The sequence below is a fragment of the Balaenoptera musculus genome, chromosome 19 (genome assembly GCF_009873245.2).
Source record: "Balaenoptera musculus isolate JJ_BM4_2016_0621 chromosome 19, mBalMus1.pri.v3, whole genome shotgun sequence".
NCBI lineage: Eukaryota > Metazoa > Chordata > Mammalia > Artiodactyla > Balaenopteridae > Balaenoptera > Balaenoptera musculus.
In genome coordinates, this window is record NC_045803.1 from 58,900,459 (window position 1) to 58,920,801 (window position 20,343).

Consider the following 20,343-nt stretch of genomic DNA (forward strand, 5'->3'; position numbering starts at 1 on the left):
AAACCAGCTTTACAACAAATGCTAAAGGAACTTCTCTAGGCAGGAAACACAAGAGAAGGAAAAGACCTACAATAACAAACCCAAAACAACTAAGAAAATGGTAATAGGAACATACATATCGATAATTACCTTAAATGTAAATGCATTAAATGCTCCAACCAAAAGACAAAGACTGGCTGAATGGATACAAAAACAAGACCCATATATATGCTGTCTATAAGAGACCCACTTCAGACCTAGGGACACATACAGACTGAAAATGAGGGGATGGAAAAAGATATTCCATGCAAATGGAAATCAAAAGAAAGCTGGAGTAGCAATTCTCCTATCACACAAAATAGACTTTAAAATAGTCTATTTTATTTTACACGCTACATAATGATCAAGGGATCAATCCAAGAAGAAGATATACCAACTGTAAATATTTATGCACCCAACACAGGAGCACCTCAAGACATATGGCAAATGCTAACAGCCATAAAAGGGGAAATCGACAGTAACACAATCATAGTAGGGGACTTTAACACCCCACTTTCACCAATAGACAGATCATGCAAAATGACAATAAATAAGGAAACACAATCTTTAAATGATACATTAAACAAGATGGACTTAATTGATATTTATAGGACATTCCATCCAAAAACAGCAGAATACACTTTCTTCTCAAGTGCTCATGGAATATTCTCCAGAATAGATCATATCCTGGGTCACAAATCAAGCCTTGGTAAATTTAAGAAAACTGAAATCGTATCAAGTATCTTTTCCGACCACAACGCTATGAGACTAGATATCAATTACAGGAAAAAATATGTAAAAAATACAAACACATGGAGGCTAAACAATACACTACTTAATAACCAAGAGATCACTGAGGAAATCAAAAAATACCTAAAAACAAATGACAATGAAAACACGACAACCCAAAACCTATGGGATGCAGCAAAAGCAGTTCTAAGAGGGAAGTTTATAGGAATACAATCCTACCTTAAAAAACAAGAAACATCTCAAATAAACAACCTACCCTTACACCTAAAGCAATTAGAGAAAGAAGAACAAAGAAACCCCAAAGTTAGCAGAAGGAAAGAAATCATAAAGCTCAGATCAGAAATAAATGAAAAAGAAATGAAGGAAACAATAACAAAGATCAATAAAACTAAAAGCTGGTTGTTTGAGAAGATAAACAAAATTGATAAACCATTAGCCAGACTCATCAAGAAAAAAAGGGAGAAGACTCAAATCAACAGAATTAGAAATGAAAAAGGAGACGTAACAACTGACACTGCAGAAATAAAAAGGATCATGAGCGATTACTACAAGCAACTATATGCCAATAAAATGGACAACCTGGAAGAAATGGACAAATTCTTAGAAAAGCACAACCTTCCGAGACTGAACCAGGCAGAAATAGAAAATATAAACAGAGCAATGCCAAGCACTGAAATTGAAACTGTGATTAAAAACCTTCCAACAAACAAAAGCCCAGGACCAGATGGATTACAGGCGAATTCTATCAAACATTTAGAGAAGAGCTAACACCTATCCTTCTGAAACTCCTCCAAAATATAACAGAGGGAGGAACACTCCCAAACTCATTCTATGAGGCCACCATAACCCTGATACCAAAACCAGACAAAGATGTCACAAAGAAAGAAAACTACAGGCCAATATCACTGATGAATATAGATGCAAAAATCCTCAACAAAATACTAGCAAACAGAATCCAACAGCACATTAAAAGGATCATACACCATGATCAACTGGGGTTTATCCCAGGGATGCAAGGATTCTTCAATATATGCAAATCAATCAGTGTGATATACCATATTAACAAATTGAAGGATAAAAACCATATGATCATCTCAATAGATGCAGGGAAAGCTTTTGACAAAATTCAACACCCATTTATGATAAAAACCCTCCAAAAAGTAGGCACAGAGGGAACTTATCTCAACATAATAAAGGCCATATATGACAAACCCACAGCCAACATCATTCTCAATGGTGAAAAACTGAAACCATTTCCACCCTGATCAGGAACAAGACAAGGTTGCCCACTCTTACCACTATTATTCAACATTGTTTTGGAAGTTTTAGCCACAGCAATCAGAGAAGAAAAAGAAATAAAAGGAATCCAAATCAGAAAAGAAGAAGTAAAGCTGTCACTGTTTGCATATGACATGATACTATACATAGAGAATCCTAAAGACTCTACCAGAAAACTAGTAGAGCCAATCAATGAATTTGGTAAAGTGGCAGGATACAAAATTAACACACAGAAATCTCTTGCATTCCTATACACTAATTTTGAAAAATCTGAAAGAGAAATTAAGAAAACACTCCCATTTACCACTGCAACAAAGAGAATAAAATACCTAGGAATAAACCTACCTAAGGAGACAAATGACCTGTATGCAGAAAACTATAAGACACTGATGAAAGAAATTAAAGATGATACAAACAGATGGAGAGATATACCGTGTTCTTGGATTGGAAGAATCAACATTGTGAAAATGACTATACTACCTAAAACAATCTACAGATTCAGTGCAATCCCTATCAAACTACCACTGGCATTTTTCACAGAACTAGAACAAAAATTTCACAATTTGCATGGAAACACGAAAGACCCCGAATAGCCAAAGCAATCTTGAGAAAGAAAAATGGACCAGGAGTAACCAGGCTCCCTGACTTCAGACTATACTACAAAGCTACAGTAATCAAGACAGTCCGGCACTGGCACAAAAACAGAAATACAGATCAACAGAACACGATAGAAAGCCCAGAGATAAACCCACGCACATATGGTCACCTTATTTTTGATAAAGGAGGCAAGAATATAAAATGGAGAAAAGACAGCCTCTTCAATAAGTGGTGCTGGGAAAACTGGACAGCTACATGTAAAAGAATGAAATTAGAACACTCCCTAACACCATACACAAAAATAAACCCAAAATGGATTAAAGACCTAAATGTAAGGCCAGACACTATAAAACTCTTAGAGGGAAACATAGGCAGAACACTCTATGACATAAATCACAGCAAGATCCTTTTTGAGCCACCTCCTAGAGAAATGGAAATAAAAACAAAAATAAACAAATGGGACCTAACGAAACTTAAAAGCTTTTGCACAGCAAAGGAAACCATAAACAAGACGAAAAGACAACCCTCAGAATGGGAGAAAATATTTGGAAATGAAGCAACTGACAAAGGATTAATCTCCAAAATTTACAAGCAGCTCAATATCAAAAAAAACAAACAACCCAATCCAAAAATAGGCAGAAGACCTAAACAGACATTTCTCCAAGGAAGATATACAGATTGCCAACAAACACATGAAAGAATGCTCAACATCATTAATCATTAGAGAAATGCAAATCAAAACTACAAATGAGGTTATCACCTCACACCAGTCAGAATGGCCATCATCAAAAAATCTACAGACAATAAATGCTGGAGAGGGTGTGGAGAAGAGGGAACCCTTTTGCACTGTTGGTGGGAATGTAAATTGATACAGCCACTATGGAGAACAGTATGGAGGTTCCTTAAAAAACTAAAAATAGAACTACCGTATGACCTAGCAATCCCACTACTGGGCATATACCCTGAGAAAACCATAATTCAAAAAGAGACATGTACCACAATATTCATTGCAGCACTATTTACAATCGCCAGGACATGGAAGCAACCTAAGTGTCCATCAACAGATGAATGGATAAAGAAGATGTGGCACATATATACAATGGAATATTACTCAGCCATAAAAATAAATGAAATTGAGTTATCTGTAGTGAGGTGGATGGACCTAGAGTCTGTCATACAGAGTGAAGTAAGTCAGAAAGAGAAAAACAAATACCGTATGCTAACACATATATATCAAATCTAAAAGAAAAAAAAAAGTTATGAAGAACCTAGGGGCAGGACAGGAATAAAGACGCAGACATACAGAATAGACTTGAGGACACAGGGAGGGGGAAGGGTAAGCTGGGACGAAGTGAGAGAGTGGCATGGACTTATATACACTACCAAATGTAAAACAGATAACTACTGGGAAGCAGTCGCATAGCACAGGGAGATCAGCTCGGTGCTTTGTGACCACCTAGAGGGGTGGGAGGGAGACACAAGAGGGAGGAGATATGGGGATATATGTATATGTATAGTTGATTCACTTTGTTATACAGCACAAACTAACACACCATTGTAAAGAATTATACTCCAATAAAAATGTTAAAAAATAAAAAAGAATTAAAAAAAAAAGAATTATATCCCCTTTTCTCAACTAATGAAAATATTTTTTGTTTGTGAAAGAAACCTGAAACCTCAACTGAGCCAGATCGACACCAGGATGCCTCAGCTCGGGTAGGGAACAGGGAACACAGCAACGCTCACTCCCGCTAACGTACCGAGCGCCACTCTCTCCACATGTATGTGCAAGGACTTATTTTCATGAGCCAGTGAGTATCGTAAAAAATGTGTGCCAATGGGGCTTCCCTGGTGGCGCAGTGGTTGAGAATCCGCCTGCCAATGCAGGGGACGTGGGTTCGAGCCCTGGTCTGGGAAGATCCCACGTGCCGCAGACCAGCTGGGCCCGTGAGCCACAACTACTGAGCCTGCGCATCTGGAGCCTGTGCTCTGCAACAAGAGAGGCCGCGATAGTGAGAGGCCCGCGCACCGCGATGAAGAGTGGCCCCCACTTGCCGCAACTAGAGAAAGCCCTCGCAACGAAACGAAGACCCAACACAGCAATCAATCAATCAATCAATCAATCAATCAATTTAAAATGGAGATTTCTAAAAAAGAAAAAATGTGTGCCAATGGAGTCACACTGAGAAAAGTGTGCGTGCTGCCACCACCACGAGTCGATAAGCATGTTATTTTTTAAAGGATCAGGGAACAGAGGAGCACGTGAAACGAGGCGCCGGCGAGAACGCCACCCACCCACCTTGCCTGACTCGGCCCAGGTCAGAGGCAAAGCAGCGCTCGCGCGGCCTGCGCCAGGCACCAGGGCAGCCTGGGTGTCTCACCCAGAACCTTAGCGTTTTACGGCAGTGGCAGGAACTAACCTGTTCACCAAGTGTCTTATTTCTCTGGACTCAACTAATAAGGCCACTCAGGAAAGTATCAGTACAGATGGTGGGCTTAAAACCCCCGGAGAACAGGCCGCCAGGCTGGGCACACAAGCTCTGTGGCGACACAACCAGGCACAGGAGACCCGGATGCCCCCTCAGGCCCCTCTGCAGGATGCAGGCTGCCGCACGTTCCCCATCGGGCGGATTTTAAAGTGACGTTAGCCTCGTGGTTCTCAAAGTGGGGTTCCCTGGCCAGCAGCAGCAGCATCACCTGGAGCCTCAAGAAATGCAGATCCTCAGCCCGATCCCAGGCCAGCGGAGTCACAAATCAGGGTCTGAACAAGCCTTTCAGAGGGTTCTCAACAGGCTGAAGCTTGAGAGCCCATCTTAGATAGGACTGGCCACATTACTTGCAGGCCTTGGTGCAAAATAAAACTGTGGGAACCTCTGTTCAGTAATTATGAAGAACCCCACGACAGTGACAGCAGAGCATTCAACCAAGCTCAGGGCCCTCCTCTGCAGCTGCCCAAGCCGTTGGCCCTGGTTTTAAGGGGTGGGCAGCACTTCCATGTGTATTCAGAATGGTTCTTCCCATAAGGAGCCCACTCCTGACTGCTCCAGCAAAGATGATCCTCCTATTTGTACTGACCTGGTACTCTCATGGAAGCCACCGAAAAGGATTAACTGTCTCTTCCAGGCCACCATCCGATGTCCACTCCGTCCTGAAGGACCGCCTGGTGATCTAAAATTGAACAAAAAAAAAAAGAGAAGCTTGGCAGATGGCGGAAGAGTAGGACGTGGAGCTCACCTCCTCCCACAAACACACCAAAATACATCTACAAGTGGAACGACTCGCACGGAACATCTACGGAATGCTGGCAGAAGACCTCAGACTTCCGAAAGCACAAGAAAACCTCCACATAACTGGGTAGAACAAAAGGAAAAAAAAAAAAAAAGTGAAAGGAGTTGGGACAGGACCTACACCCCAGAGAGGGAGCTGTGAAGGAGGAAAGGTTCCCGCACCCTGGGAAGTCCACTCATCGTCAGGGAGATCAGCCTGGACAGACGGGGAGCTTTGGAGCCTCCGAGGAGAGCGTAACAGCCAGTTTGCGGACGGCAACACGGAGAGTGCCCTGCACAGACAGTCGGTACAGCTGCCCTGCACTCCCCAGCCTGAGACACTCATCCACAGGTGCGGGGGGGTGGCTGCGTGCTGAAGCTTGGGCTTCGGAGGTCAGACCCAGGGAGAGGACCAGGCCTGGCACATGGACTGTGGCAACTGAGGGTGTGCTCGGAAGAAGCCTGGGCCTGTCAGAGAGGCAAGGTGCCATTGTTGGGGGGCATGGAAGGAGAGGAGCAGGACCACCATAAGAGCTTCCTTCCTTGTGCACGTGCTCTCAGTCAACCAGACACACGAGCTCTGGGCTGGGTGTGAGCCACCACCACCATCATGGGCTCCAGAGGCAGGCATGGGCCATCGCCACCGCTAAGACACACACAAGCAGACCCGAAGCACTGCCCCCCACTGTCCTGGGAGTGCACGGGCCGCCACCACGAAGCCCGCGAGCAGGCCCCAAGCGCTGCCCCTGCTGTCCCGGGAGTGCATGGGCTGCCGCTGCCACCACAAGACCCACGAAGAGGTGCCAAGTGCTGCCTGCACTGTCTCGGGAGGGCACGGGCCACCACCACCAAGAGACCCGCCAGCAGGCGCCAATCACTGTCTCTGCCCTCTTGGGAGCATGCGGGCCGCCACCGCCACTACGAGAACTGGGAGCAGGGGCCAATCACTGCCCCCGCCGTCCAAAAGCCTCAGGGGCCGCCGCCACTGCGGGGAGACCAACAAGCGGGCGCTGATCGCTGCCCCCGCCACACCAGGAGCGCACATGGGCCACCGCACCTGCACACCCCATATCAAGGGGATCATGTCCAGCATACGCTGAGGAAAGAGGCAGCAAGCATCCAGACTAAAAGCAGCCCCTCAATGCCAGACAAGATGGCAGAGTAGAGGATCGAGCTCACCTCCTCTCAAGAAAACACCAAAATCACAACTAACTGCTAAACAACTGTCAACAAAAAAGACTGGGGGGCTTCCCTGGTAGTGCAGTGGTTAAGAATCCGCCTGCCAATGCAGGGGACATGGGTTCGGGCCCTGGTCTGGTAAGATGCCACATGCCACGGAGCAACTAAGCCCGTGCACCACAACCACTGAGCCTGTGTTCTAGAGCCCACAAGCCACTACTGAGCCCATGTGCCACAACTACTGAAGCCCATAAGCCACGACTACTGAAGCCCGTGAGCCACAACTACTGAAGCCCGCACGCCTAGAGCCCGTGCTCCGCTACAAGAGAAGCCACCACAATGACAAGCCCGTGCACCGCAAGGAAGAGTAGCCCCCACTCACCACAACTGGAGAAAGCCCACGTGCAGCAACAAAGACCCAACTCAGCCGTAAGTAAATAAATAAACAAACAAACAAATGTTTTAAAAAAAGACCAGAAGCTACCAAAAAAGATATTTTACACCCAAAGACAAAGAAGAAGCCACAACGAGATGGTAGGAGGAGCACTTTCACAATATAATCAAATTCCATACCCGCCAGGTGGGTGACCAGCAAACTGGAAAATAATTATATGGTAGAGGTTCTCCCACAGGAGTGAGAATTCTGAGCCCCACGTCAGGCTCCCCAGCCTGAGGGTCTGGCCTCAGGAGGAGGAGCCCCCAGAGCTCTTGGCTTTCAAGGCCAGCAGGGATTGAGTGCAGGAGCTCCACACGACTGGGGGAAACAAGAGACTCCACTCCTGGAGAGCACACACAAGATTTCGTGTGCACTGGGACCCAGCACAAAGAAGTGACTCCACAGGAGCCTGGGATAGACCTACCTGCAGGTCTTGGAGGGTCTCCTGGGGAGGCAGTGAGTCAGCTGTGGCTCACTGTGGGGGCAAGGACACTGGTGGCAGAGGCCCCAGGGAATATGACCGGCGTGAGCTCTCCTGGAGGTCGCCATTTTGGCACCAAGACCTGGCCCCACCCAACAGCCAGCAGGCTCTAGTGCTGGGATGCCTCAGACCAAACAACCAGCAGGGGAAACACAGCCCCTCCCATCAGCAGACAGGCTGCCTAAAGTTGTACTGAGCTCACAGTCACCTCTAAACACACCTCCTGACATGGGCCTGTCCACCAGAGGGACAAGACCCAGCTCCACCCACCAGTGGGCTGGCTCCAGTCCCTCCCACCAGGAAGCCTGCACAAGCCCAGGACCAACCTCACCTTCCAGGGGCAGACACCAAAAACAAGAGGAACTACAATCCTGCAGCCTGCAGAAAGGAGACCACAAACATAGAAAGTTAGACAAAATGAGATGGCAAGAAATATGTGCCAGATGAAGGAACAAGATTAAAAACCCAGAAGAACAACTAAGTGAAGTGGAGATAAGCAATCTACCTGAAAAAGAATTAGAAGTAATTACAGTAAAGATGACCCAAGATCTCAGAAAAAGAATGGAGGCACAGACCGAGAAGATACAAGAAATGTTTGATAAAGAGCTAGAAGATTTGAAGAACAAACAGATGAACAACACAATAGCTGAAATGAAAAACACACTGAAAAGAATCGATAGCAGAATAAATGAGGCAGAAGAATGAATAAGTGAGCTGGACAACAGAGTGGTGGAAATCACTGCCACAGACTAGAATAAACAAAAAAGAATGAAAAGAAATGAGGACAGTCTCAGAGACCTTTGGGACAACATGAAACACATCAACATTCACAATATAGGACTCCTAGAAGGAGAAGAGAGAGAGAAAGGGCCCGAGAAAATATATGAAGAGATTATAGCCGAAAACTTCCCTAACATGGGAAAGGAAACACTCACTCAAGTCCAGTAAGTGCAGAGAGTCCCATACAGGATAAACCCAAGGAGGAACACGCCAAGACACATATTAATGAAACTGACAAAAATTAAAGACAAACAGAAAATATTAAAAGCAACAAGGGAAAAGCAACAAGTAACATACAAGGGAATCCCCATAAGGTTTCTTCAGCAGAAACTCTGCAGGCCAGAACCGAGTGGCATGATACACTTAAAGTAATGAAAGGGAAAAACCTACAACCAAGAATACTCTACCCAGCAAGGCTCTCGTCCAGATTCAAAAGAGAAATCGGAAGCTTTACAGACAAGCAAAAGCTAAGATAATTCAGCACCACCAAACCAGCTTTACAACAAATGCTAAAGGAACTTCTCTAGGCGGAAAAGGCCACAACTAGAAACAAGAAAATTATGAATGGGAAAGCTCACCAGTAAAGGCAAACACACAGTAAAGGTAGGAAATCACCCACACACAAATATGATATCAAAACCAGCAATCGTGAGAAGAGGAAAATACAGATGCAGGATATAGGGAATGTGTTTGAAATTAAGAGACCAGCAACTTAAAACAATCTTGTATATATTCACTATATAGACTGCTTTACCAAAACCTCATGGGAACCACAAACCAAAAATCTACAATAGATACAATAGACACACACACAGAAAAAGCAATCCAAACACAAGACTAAAGATAGTCATCAAATCACAAGAGAACAAAAGGGAAGAAAAAAGACCTACAAAAACAAATCCAACACAATTAACAAAATGGCAATAAGAACATACATATCAAGAATTACCTTATATGGAAATGGTTTAAATGCTCCAAACAAAAGACAAAGACTGCCTGAACGGATACAAAAACAAGACCCATATATATGCTGTCTACAAGAGACCCACTTCAGATCTAGGGACACATACAGTTTGAAAGTGAGGGGATGGAAAAAAGGTATTCCATGCAAATGGAAATCAAAAGAAAGCTGGAGTAGCTATACTCATATCAGACAAAACAGACCTTAAAATAAAGACTGTTACAAGAGACAAAGAAGGACACTACCTAATGATCAAGGGATCAATCCAAGAGGAAAATATAACAATTGTAAATATATATATACACCCAACATAGGAGCACCTCAACATGTAAGACAAATGCAAACAGCCATAAAAGGAGAAATCGACAGTAACACAATAATAGTAGGGGGCTTTAACACCGCACTTACATCAATGGACAGATCATCCAGACAGAAAATCAGTAAGGAAACACAGGCCATAAGTAACACGTTAGACCATCCAAAAGCAGCAGAATACACATTCTTCTCAGGCGCGCATGGAACATTCTCCAGGATAGGTCACATGCTGGGCCACAAAGCAAGCCTTGGTAAATTTAAGAAAACTGAGATCATATCAAGCATCTTTTCCAACCACAACACTATGAGATTAGAAATCAATAACAGAAAGAACTTAAAAAAAAAAAAAACACAAACACGTGGAGGATAAACAACATGTTATTAAACAACCAATGGATCACTGAATAAATCAAATAGTAAATAAATAAATAACTAGAGATAAAAGACAATGAAAATACGGGAATCCAAAACCTATGGGATGTGGCAAAAGCAGTTCTAAGAGGGAAGTGTATAGCAATACAATCTTACCTCAGGAAACAAGAAAAATCTCAAACAACCTAACTTACACCTAAAACAACTAGAAAAAGAAGAACGAAACCCAAAGGTAGTAGAAAAAAAAAATCATAAAGATCTGAGCAGAAATAAATAAAATAGAGACAAAGAAAACAATAGCAAAGATCAATGAAACTAAAAGCTGGTTCTTTGAAAAGATAAAATTGATAAACCTTTAACCAGACTCATCAAGAAAAAAAGGGAGAGGGGTCAAATCAATAAAATTAGAAATGAAAAAGAAGTTACAAAAGACACCACAGAAATACAAAGCATCCTAAGAGACTACTACAAGCAACTCTATGTATGACAATAAAATGGACAACCTAGAAGAAATGAACAAATTCTTAGAAAGGTACAACCTTCCAAGATGGAACCAGGAAGAAATAGAAAATATGAACAGACCAATCACAAGTACTAAAATTGAAATTGTGACTAAAAAACTTCCGACACACAAAAGTCCAGGACCAGATGGCTTCACAGACGAATTCTATCAAACATTTAGAGAAGAGTTAACACCTATCCTTCTGAAACTCTTCCCAAAAACTGCAGAGGAAGAAACATTCCCAAACTCATTCTATGAGTCCACCATCACCCTGATACCAAAACCAGACAAAAATACCACAAAAAAAGAAAATTACAGGCCAATATCACTGATGAACACAGACGCAAAAATTCTCAACAGAATACTAGCAAACCAAATGCAACAATACATTAAAAAGATCATACACCACGATCAAGTGGCATTTATCCCAGGGATTCAAGAATTCTTCAATATATGCAAATCAATCAGTATGATACACATTAACAAACTGAAGAATAAAAACCATGTGATCATCTCAATAGATGCAGAAAAAGCTTTTGACAAAATTCAACACCCATCAATGATAAAAACTCTCCAGAAAGTGGGCAAAGAGGGAACGTACCTCAACATAATAAAGGCCATAGGCCATAGATGACAAACCCACAGCTAACATCATTCTCAATGGTGAAAAGCTGAAAGCATTTCCTCTGAGATCAGAAAAAAGACAAGGATGTCCACTTTCACCACTTTTATTCAACATAGTTTTGGAAGTCCTAGCCATGGCAATCAGAGAAGAAAAAGAAATAAAAGGAATTCAAATTGGAAAAGAAGAAGTAAAACTGTCACTGTTTGCAGATGACATGATACTATACATAGAAAATCCTGAAGATGCTACCAGAAAACTACTAGAGCTCATCAATGAATTCAGAAAAGTTCCAGGATACAAAATTAATACACAGAAATCTCTTGCATTCCTATACACTAACAATGAAAGATCAGAAAGAGAAATTAAGAAAACAATCCCATTTACCATCGCATGAAAAAGAACAAAATACCTAGGAATAAACCTACCTAAGGAGGAAAAAGACCCATACCCTGAAAGCTGTAAGACACTGATGAAAGAAATCGAAGATGACACAAACAGATGGAAAGATATGCCATGTTCTTGGATTGGAAGAATCAACATTGTCAAAATGACTATACTACCCAAAGCAATCTACAGACTCAGTGCAATCCCTATCAAATTACCAATGGTATTTTTCACACAACTAGAAAAAATTTTTTTTAATTTCTATGGAAACACAGAAGACCCCAAATAGCCAAAGCAATCCTGAGAAACAAAAACGGAGCTGGAACAATCAGACTCCCTGACTTCCCACTATACTACAAAGCTACAGTAATCAAAACAGTATGGTATTGGCACAAAAACAGAAATATAGATCAATGGGACAGGATAGAAAGCCCCAAAATAAACCCATACACCTACAATCAGTTAATCTATGACAAAGGAGGCAAGAATATACAATGGAGAAAAGACAGTCTCTTCAATAAGTGGTGCTAGGAAAACTGGACAGCTACATGTAAAAGAATGAAATTAGAACATTCTCCAACACCATACACAAAAATAAACTCAAAATGGATTAAAGACCTACTGTAAGGCTGGATATGATAAAACTCTTAGAGGAAAACATAGGCAGAACACTCTGACATAAATCACAGCAATATTTTTTTTGGATCCACCTCCTAGAGAGTAATGAAAATAAAAACAAAATAAAACAAATAGGACCTAATGAAACTTAAAAGCTTTTGCACAGCAAAGGAAACCATAAAAAAACAAAGACAACCGACAGAATGGGAGAAAGTATTTGCAAATGAAGTGACTGACAATGGATTAATCTCCAAAATATATAAACAGCTCATGCAGCTCAATATCAAAAAAAAAACAAACAACCCAATCAAAAAATGGGCAGAAGACCTAAACAGACATTTCTCGAAAGAAGACATACAGATGGCCAAAAAGCACATGAAAAGATGCTCAACATCATTAATTACTAGAGAAATGAAAATCAAAACTACAATGAGGTATCACCTCACACCTACCAGATGGCCATCATCAAAATATCTACAAAGAATGAATGCTGGAGAGGGTGTGGGGAAAAGGGAACCCTCCTACACTGTTGGTGGGAATGTAAATGGTGCAGCCACTATGGAGAACAGTATGGAAGTTCCTTAAAAAACTAAAAATAGAGCTACCATATGACCCAGCAATCCCACTCCTGGGCATATATCCAGAGAAAACAATAATTCAAAAAGATACATGCACCCCAGTGTTCACTGCAGCTCTATTTACAATAGCCAGGACATGGAAGCCACCTAAAAATCCACTGACAGAGAAATGGATAAAGAAGATGTGGTACATATATACAATGGAATATTACTCAGCCATAAAAAAGAATGAAATAATGCCAGTTGCAGCAACATGGATGGACCTACAGATTATCATACTAAGTGAAGTAAGTCAGACAAGGACAAATATCATATCACTTAAATGTGGAATCTAAAAATATAATAATAATACAAATAAACTTATCTACAAAGCACAAACAGACTCACAGACTTCAAAAATAACTGATGGTTACCAAAGGGGAACGTGGAGGGGGGAGGGATAAATTAGGAGTTTGCAATTAACATATACACACTACTATATGTAAAACAGACAATCAACAAGGACCTACTGTATAGCACAGGGAACTCTACTCAATATTCTGTAATAACCTATACAAGAAAAGAATCTGAAAAAGAATGGATATATGTATATGTATAACTGAATCACTTAGCTGGACACCTAAAACTAACACAACATTGTAAATCAACTATACTCCAATATATAAGAAAAATTAAATTAAAAATAAAAAAGAACCACTTTTTACACCAATTTATTCTGTAAGCACTTACTGGGTACCATCAAATTTGACCACAAGCTACCAAAACCATCCTGAGTATAACTAACTATTATAAACTCTAGAATAGAACAGGAGAAAATCTCTATGACCTTGGAGTAGATACAGATAGACGCTAACAAACTGTACTCCATCAAAATAAAAATCTTCAGCTCTTCAAAATAAACCACTAAAAAATAAAAAGGCAAGTGATGGACTGGGAGAAGTATTTGCAAATATACATCTGCAAGTGACCTGTATGCAGAATATATAAAGAATCCTTACTACCTTATCAGTAAGATAAACAACCCAATAAAAACACAGGCAAAAGATCTGAACAGAAAGTTCACAAAAGATATGAAAACAAAATTCACAAAAGATAGAAAAATTATATATAGACATACAAATGACTAACACAAATATGAAATGTGGTCAAGGTCATTAGATGCCAGCTGTTTCATACCAGAAGTGAGCTCCTCCCTGCACCCCGCGGGGGGCCTGAGACAAGAGACGGCACCCAGAGCTGTGAGGCCGGGAAGCACTGGAGCCCGCTCCCCCGCCCCCTCTCTGCTGTGGGGAGGGTGAAAACGGGACAACAGCTTCTCACAACCGCCACACACAGACTCAGCACACAACCCAGCAATGTGACACCAGACATTTACTCAAGAGAAATGAGAACACAGGTGCACACAAACACCTCCACGTGTTCACAGAAGCTTTACTCCTGACTGTCCAAAGCTGGAAGCGGTGGGAAGTGCTCCGAGTAAACAGATACACAAGGTGTGGTGTGTTCATCAGACAGAACATGTGTCGGCCATAGAAAGGAGCCATCTACTGACACACACCACGACGTGGACGGTCTCAAATACATCATGAACAAGGGAAGCAGGGAGACGGAGGAGCACGGACTGGGTGATTCCACGTGTATGAGATTATAAAAAGGCAAAATGAATCCCTGGTGACTGCAGCCGCCTGGGGCTCGAGGTTAGGGAACTGACTGCAAAGGGGCAGAAAGGAACATTCCAGGGTGATGGAACGTTCTGTCTTGGGTATGGGGGTGGCTACACAGGTATATATAGTTGCTGAAATTCATTTAACTGTACACATAAAAGGTATACATTTTATAGAATGTAACTGTATCTCAATAAAACAGATATAAAAATACACAGCAATAAAAAAAAAACCACGAAAAGGGACTTCCAGCTTCTGGTTCAGCATATAAGGAGCCTAGAAGTTGCTACTCTGTCCTATAAAAAGCTAAACAGACTGAAAAATCCACAGTTCTTGATCTGTGAGAGAGGTGAGGACACAGGGAACACTGCTGCCCACAGACTGGAGAGACGGGCAGTGACACAAGAGTTGTGCTCGGGGCGGGGGACACACACACAAGCAGAGACCCCAAGAGGAACCAGTGCTGCGGTAGAAACTAGGGTAGAAACCCCTAGTTCAGCTGAAGGCTCAGTGCAGACAACCCTGAGAGTGGAAAACTCCAGGTGGACCGCATCACTAGGGTACCCACAATATTGTGAGGTTTACCTCCAGGGGCTCGACCGGAGTCCCACAGTAAATATCAGAGAAAAACCCCCTCGTGCTTCTGGCAGGGGGAGAGGAAAAGGAACCACTTTGAGGGACATCAGAGCCCTGTTCTTAACAAGGCCGGCCCTCGAGGGAAACTAGTTAACCATAGCCTAAGCTGCTGCGTATTATCAGAGGCAAAATGACCTGGAGGAAGAGAAATACCCACCTCCAGCCCACTCCAGCCACCCTGTCCCACCTAAGGGGATGGAAAAAACTGAGAAACACTGGAGAAGTTCATGGTGCAGAGGCACAGGCGTCACTAGAAGACCTAAACACAATCAAAGGACTAGTGACCGCTTCCCCTCCCTCCTCATCACCAGCGACCTATTTATAGCAGTTCCTTTCACAGATACATCATGTCCCGCAATCGAGAAAAAATTACAAGGTATACTAAAAAGCAAAAAACACAATTTGAAGGGACAAGCGTCAGAACCAGACATGGCAGGAATGCTGGAATTCTCAGACCAGAAATTTGAAACAACAATGTTTAATATGCTAAAGGCTCAAATGGACAAAGCAGACAGCATGCAAGGACAGATGGGCAATGTAAGCAGAGATGGAAGTCCTAAGGAAGAACCAAAAAGAAAGCCTAGACATGAAAACCACAGTGACAGAAATGAAGAATGCCTTTGATGGGCTTGTAGTTAGACTGGACACAGCTGAGGAAAGAATCTCTGAGCTAGAAGATATCTCAATAGAATCCTTGAAAACCAAAAAGCAAGGAGAAAAAGACTGGGGAAAAAAAAAGCACAGAATATCCAAGGACTGTGGGACAACTACACAAGGTGTAATGTGCATGTAATGGGACTATCAGAAGGAGAAGAGAGCAAGGAACAGAAGAAATATTTGAAATAACACTTACTGAGAATTTCCCCAAATTAAATTCAGACACCAAACTACAAACCCAGGAAGCTCAGAGGATGCCAAGCAGGATAAATGCCAAAAACTACACCTTGCTATATCATTTTTAAATTATAGAAAATCAAAGATAAAGAAAGTATCCTGAAAGAAACCAAGGGAAAAAACACCTCACCTACAGAGGAACACAGATAACAATTACATCCAACTACTCCCCAGAATCCATGCAAGCAGGAAGAGAGTAGAAATACTGAAAGTGCTGAGAGAAAAAACCCAGTCACCTAGAATTCTGTACTCTATGAAAGTATCCATCAAAAGTGAAGGAGAAATAAAGCCTTTATGAGACAAATAAAAATGGAGAGAATTTGTTGCCAGTAGACCTGCCTTACAAGAAATGTTTAAGGAAGTTCTTTAGAGAAAAGGAAAACAATATAGGTCAGAAACTTAACTGATCAAACAGGGAACAGGCTGTTTAAAATAATAATAGCAACAATGTATTCAGTTATGTTTGCTTTCGGGCCTGTGTGCGTGAGTGTGTGTGTATACATGTATACGCCTCTGAGGAATATATATTTCTGTGTGTATATATACTCAAATATGTGTACATATAAGTGAAATGAATGACACAATGATACAAGGAATTGGAAAAAGAAATTAGGGTTATCTTGTTCTTACAAGGTACTCACAACATCTGTGAAGTGGTATAGTGTTATCTGAAAGTGGACTTGGATTAGTTGTAAATGTACACTGCAAACTATAGGGCAACCACTTAAAAAAGTAAAAAAAGAAGTATAACTGATATGCTAAGAAAGGAGAGAAAATGGAATCATAAAATCCTCTATTAAAACCACAAAAGGCAAAAAAAAAAAAAAAGAGTGGAGGATAAAAACAAGAACAAATAACAAGGGCAACACATGGAAAACTATAACAAACATGATAGATACTGTATCAGTAATCACTTTGAATGTCAGCGGTGTAAATGCACCAATTAAAACACAGAGACTATCAGAGTGGATCAAAACACAAGACCCAATTACATGTTATCTACAAGAAACCCACTTTAACTATAAAGACGTATATGGATTAAAAGTAAATGGAATGGGGGCTTCCCTGGTGGCGCAGTGGTTAAGAATCCGCCTGCCAATGCAGGGGACATGGGTTCGAGCCCTGGTCTGGGAAGATCCCACATGCCACGGAGCAACTAAGCCCGTGCGTCACAACTGCTGAGCCTGCGCTCTAGAGCCCGCGAGCCACAACTACTGAGCAACCCCCACTTGCCACAACTAGGGAAAGCCTGCACACAGCTATGAAGACCCAATGCAGCCAAAAATAAATAAATTTAAGTAAATAAATTTAAAAAAAAAAAAAGGAAATGAAGAAAGATATACCATGCTAACAATAATCAAAGGAAAGTAACAGTAGCTATATTAATTTCAGATGGGGCAGACTTCAAAGCAAGGAAAGTTGTCAGGGATAAAAAGGGCATTACATAATGATAAAGGAGTCAATTCTCTAAGAATACATAACAATTTTTAACAGGTATGCACCTAACAACAGAGTGTCAAATTACATGAGGCAAAACTAACAGAATTGCAAGGAAAAACAGATGAATCCATTATCATTGCTAGAGAATTCAATGCCTCCCTCTCAAAAATGGACAGATAAGATACAGCAAGCAGAAATCAGTAAGGATATGGTTGAACTCAACAACACCATCAATCAAGTGGATAAAATTGACATCTACAGACTACTTCATCCAACAACAGTAGAATACACATTTTTCTCAAGCTCACAAAGAACACTCACCAAGTCAGACCACATTCTGGGCCATAAAACACATTGTAACAACGTTAAAAGTATAGAAATCATATAATGTCTACTCTTAGACCACGAAAGAATTAAACTACAAATCAGTAACAAAAAAAAATAACTGGAAAATCCCAAAAAGGTAGAAATTAAACAACACACTTCTAAATAACACATGGGCCAAAGAATTATTATCAAGGGAAATTTTTAAATATTTTAAGTCAGATGGAAATGAAAAGACAACTTACCAAAATTTGTGGGATGCAGTGAAAGCAGTGCTTAAAGGGAAACTTATAGGGTTGAATGCACATATAAGAAGATCTAAAATCAGTAATCTAAGTTTCCACCTTAGGAAACTAGAGAAAGAAGAGGAAATTAAACCCAAAGTAGGCAGAAGAAAAAAAAAGAATTATAGCAGAAATTAATGAAATTGAAAACAGGAAATGAATAGAGAAAAAATGAACAAAACGAAAAGCTGGTTCTTTGAACAGACTGATAAAATCAATAAATCCCTAGCCAAGCTAAGAAAAAAAGAGACAGGATACAAAGTACTAATATCAGAAATGAGGGCTTCCCTGGTGGCGCAGTGGTTAAGAATCCGCCTGCCCATGCAGGGGACACGGGTCCGAGCCTTGGTCCGGGAAGATTCCACATGCCACGGAGCAACTAAGTCCATGCGCCACAACTACTGAGCCTGTGCTCTAGAGCCCGCAAGCCACAACTACTGAAGCCCACGTGCCTAGAGCCCATGTTCCACAACAAGAGAAGCCACCACAATGAGAAGCCCACACACGGCCGCTTGCTGCAACTAGAGAAAGCCCGCGCACAACAATGAAGACCCAACACAGCCAAAAAATAAATAAATTTAATAAATTAAAAAAAAAAACCAAAGACCCAACGCAGCCATAAATAAATAAATAAATAAATTTATAAAAAAAGAAATGAAAGCAGGGACATCACTACAGATCACGTGGAAATTAAATGAAAATAAAGGAATACTGTGAACAATTCTATGCCCACAAATTTGATAGCCTATATGAAATGGACCTACATGAAATGGACTTCCCTGAAACAACTGTGTGTCAAAATCCACACAAGAAATAAACAATCTGAATAGACCTATATCTATTAAGTAAAAGTAATCAATAATTAATAACCTTCCAAAACAGAAAGCCACGAGGCCCAGATTGGTTCACTGGTGAAATCTACCAAACATTTAAGGAAGAAATTATACTAATCCTCTACAATCTCTCTGAGGATAGCTTCTATCCTCTATCCAGCATTACTCTACTGACAAAACCAGACAAAGACATTATAAGAAAACTACAGGCCAATACCTCTTGTGAACATAAATGTAAAAATCCTCAACAAAATATTAGCAAATTGAATCCAAAAAATATAAAAAGAAGTATACACTATGACCATGTGGAATTTATCCCGGGTATGCAAGGTTGGTTCAAGGTTTGAAAATCAATATAATCCATCACATTTGACAGACTAAAAAAGAAACATCACATGATCATATCAACAGTTGAAAAAAAGCATTTGACAAAACCCAATACCCATTCATGATAAAAACTCTCAGTAAACTTGGAATGAAGGGGAACTTTTCCAATTTGATAAAGACCTACAAAAGAACTACAGCTAAAGTCATACTTAATGATGAGAAACTTGAGGCTTTCCCACTAACAGCAGATACATGGTAAGGATATTCTCTCTCACCACTCCTTTTCAACTTCGTACTGAAAGTTCTTGCTAATGCAATAAGGCAAGAAATGGAAATAAAACGTATACATGTTGGGAAGAAAGATAAAAACATCTTTGTTCACAAATGACATGATCATCTATGTGGAAAATCCTTAAGAACTGACAGGAAAACTTCTGGAATTAGTAAGCATTTATAGCAAGGTTGTAGGCAACAAAGTTAATATGCAAAAGTCAACTGCTTTCCTATAAACCAACAATGAACAAGTGAAATTTGAAACTAAAAGCAGTATTGTTTACATTAGCACTACAACATGAAATACTCAGGTATGAACCTAACAAAATATATATAAAATCTTTATGGGGAAAACTGCAAAATTCTGATTAAGAAAATCAAAGAAGAACTAAGTAAATGGAGGGACATTCTGCATTCATGGATAAGAAGACTCATTATTGTCAAGGTGTCAGTACTCCCCAACTTGATCTATAGATTCAACAGTCCCAATCAAAATCCCAGTAAATTATTTCATTGATATCAACACAC

The 20,343-nt window shown here is 41.0% G+C and overlaps 1 protein-coding gene across 2 annotated transcripts in view; it reads right to left on the bottom strand.

Moving 5' to 3' along the window:
• The window catches only part of KLHDC4 (kelch domain containing 4), a 65,616-nt gene that overhangs the window by 14,139 nt on the left and 31,134 nt on the right, over nucleotides 1-20,343 (bottom strand). For both annotated transcript variants that reach the window (XM_036833184.1, XM_036833185.1), the window contains one exon: nucleotides 5,719-5,811. In XM_036833184.1, coding sequence (XP_036689079.1) covers nucleotides 5,719-5,811 — 93 coding nt within the window. The remainder of the gene's footprint in view (nucleotides 1-5,718; nucleotides 5,812-20,343) is intronic.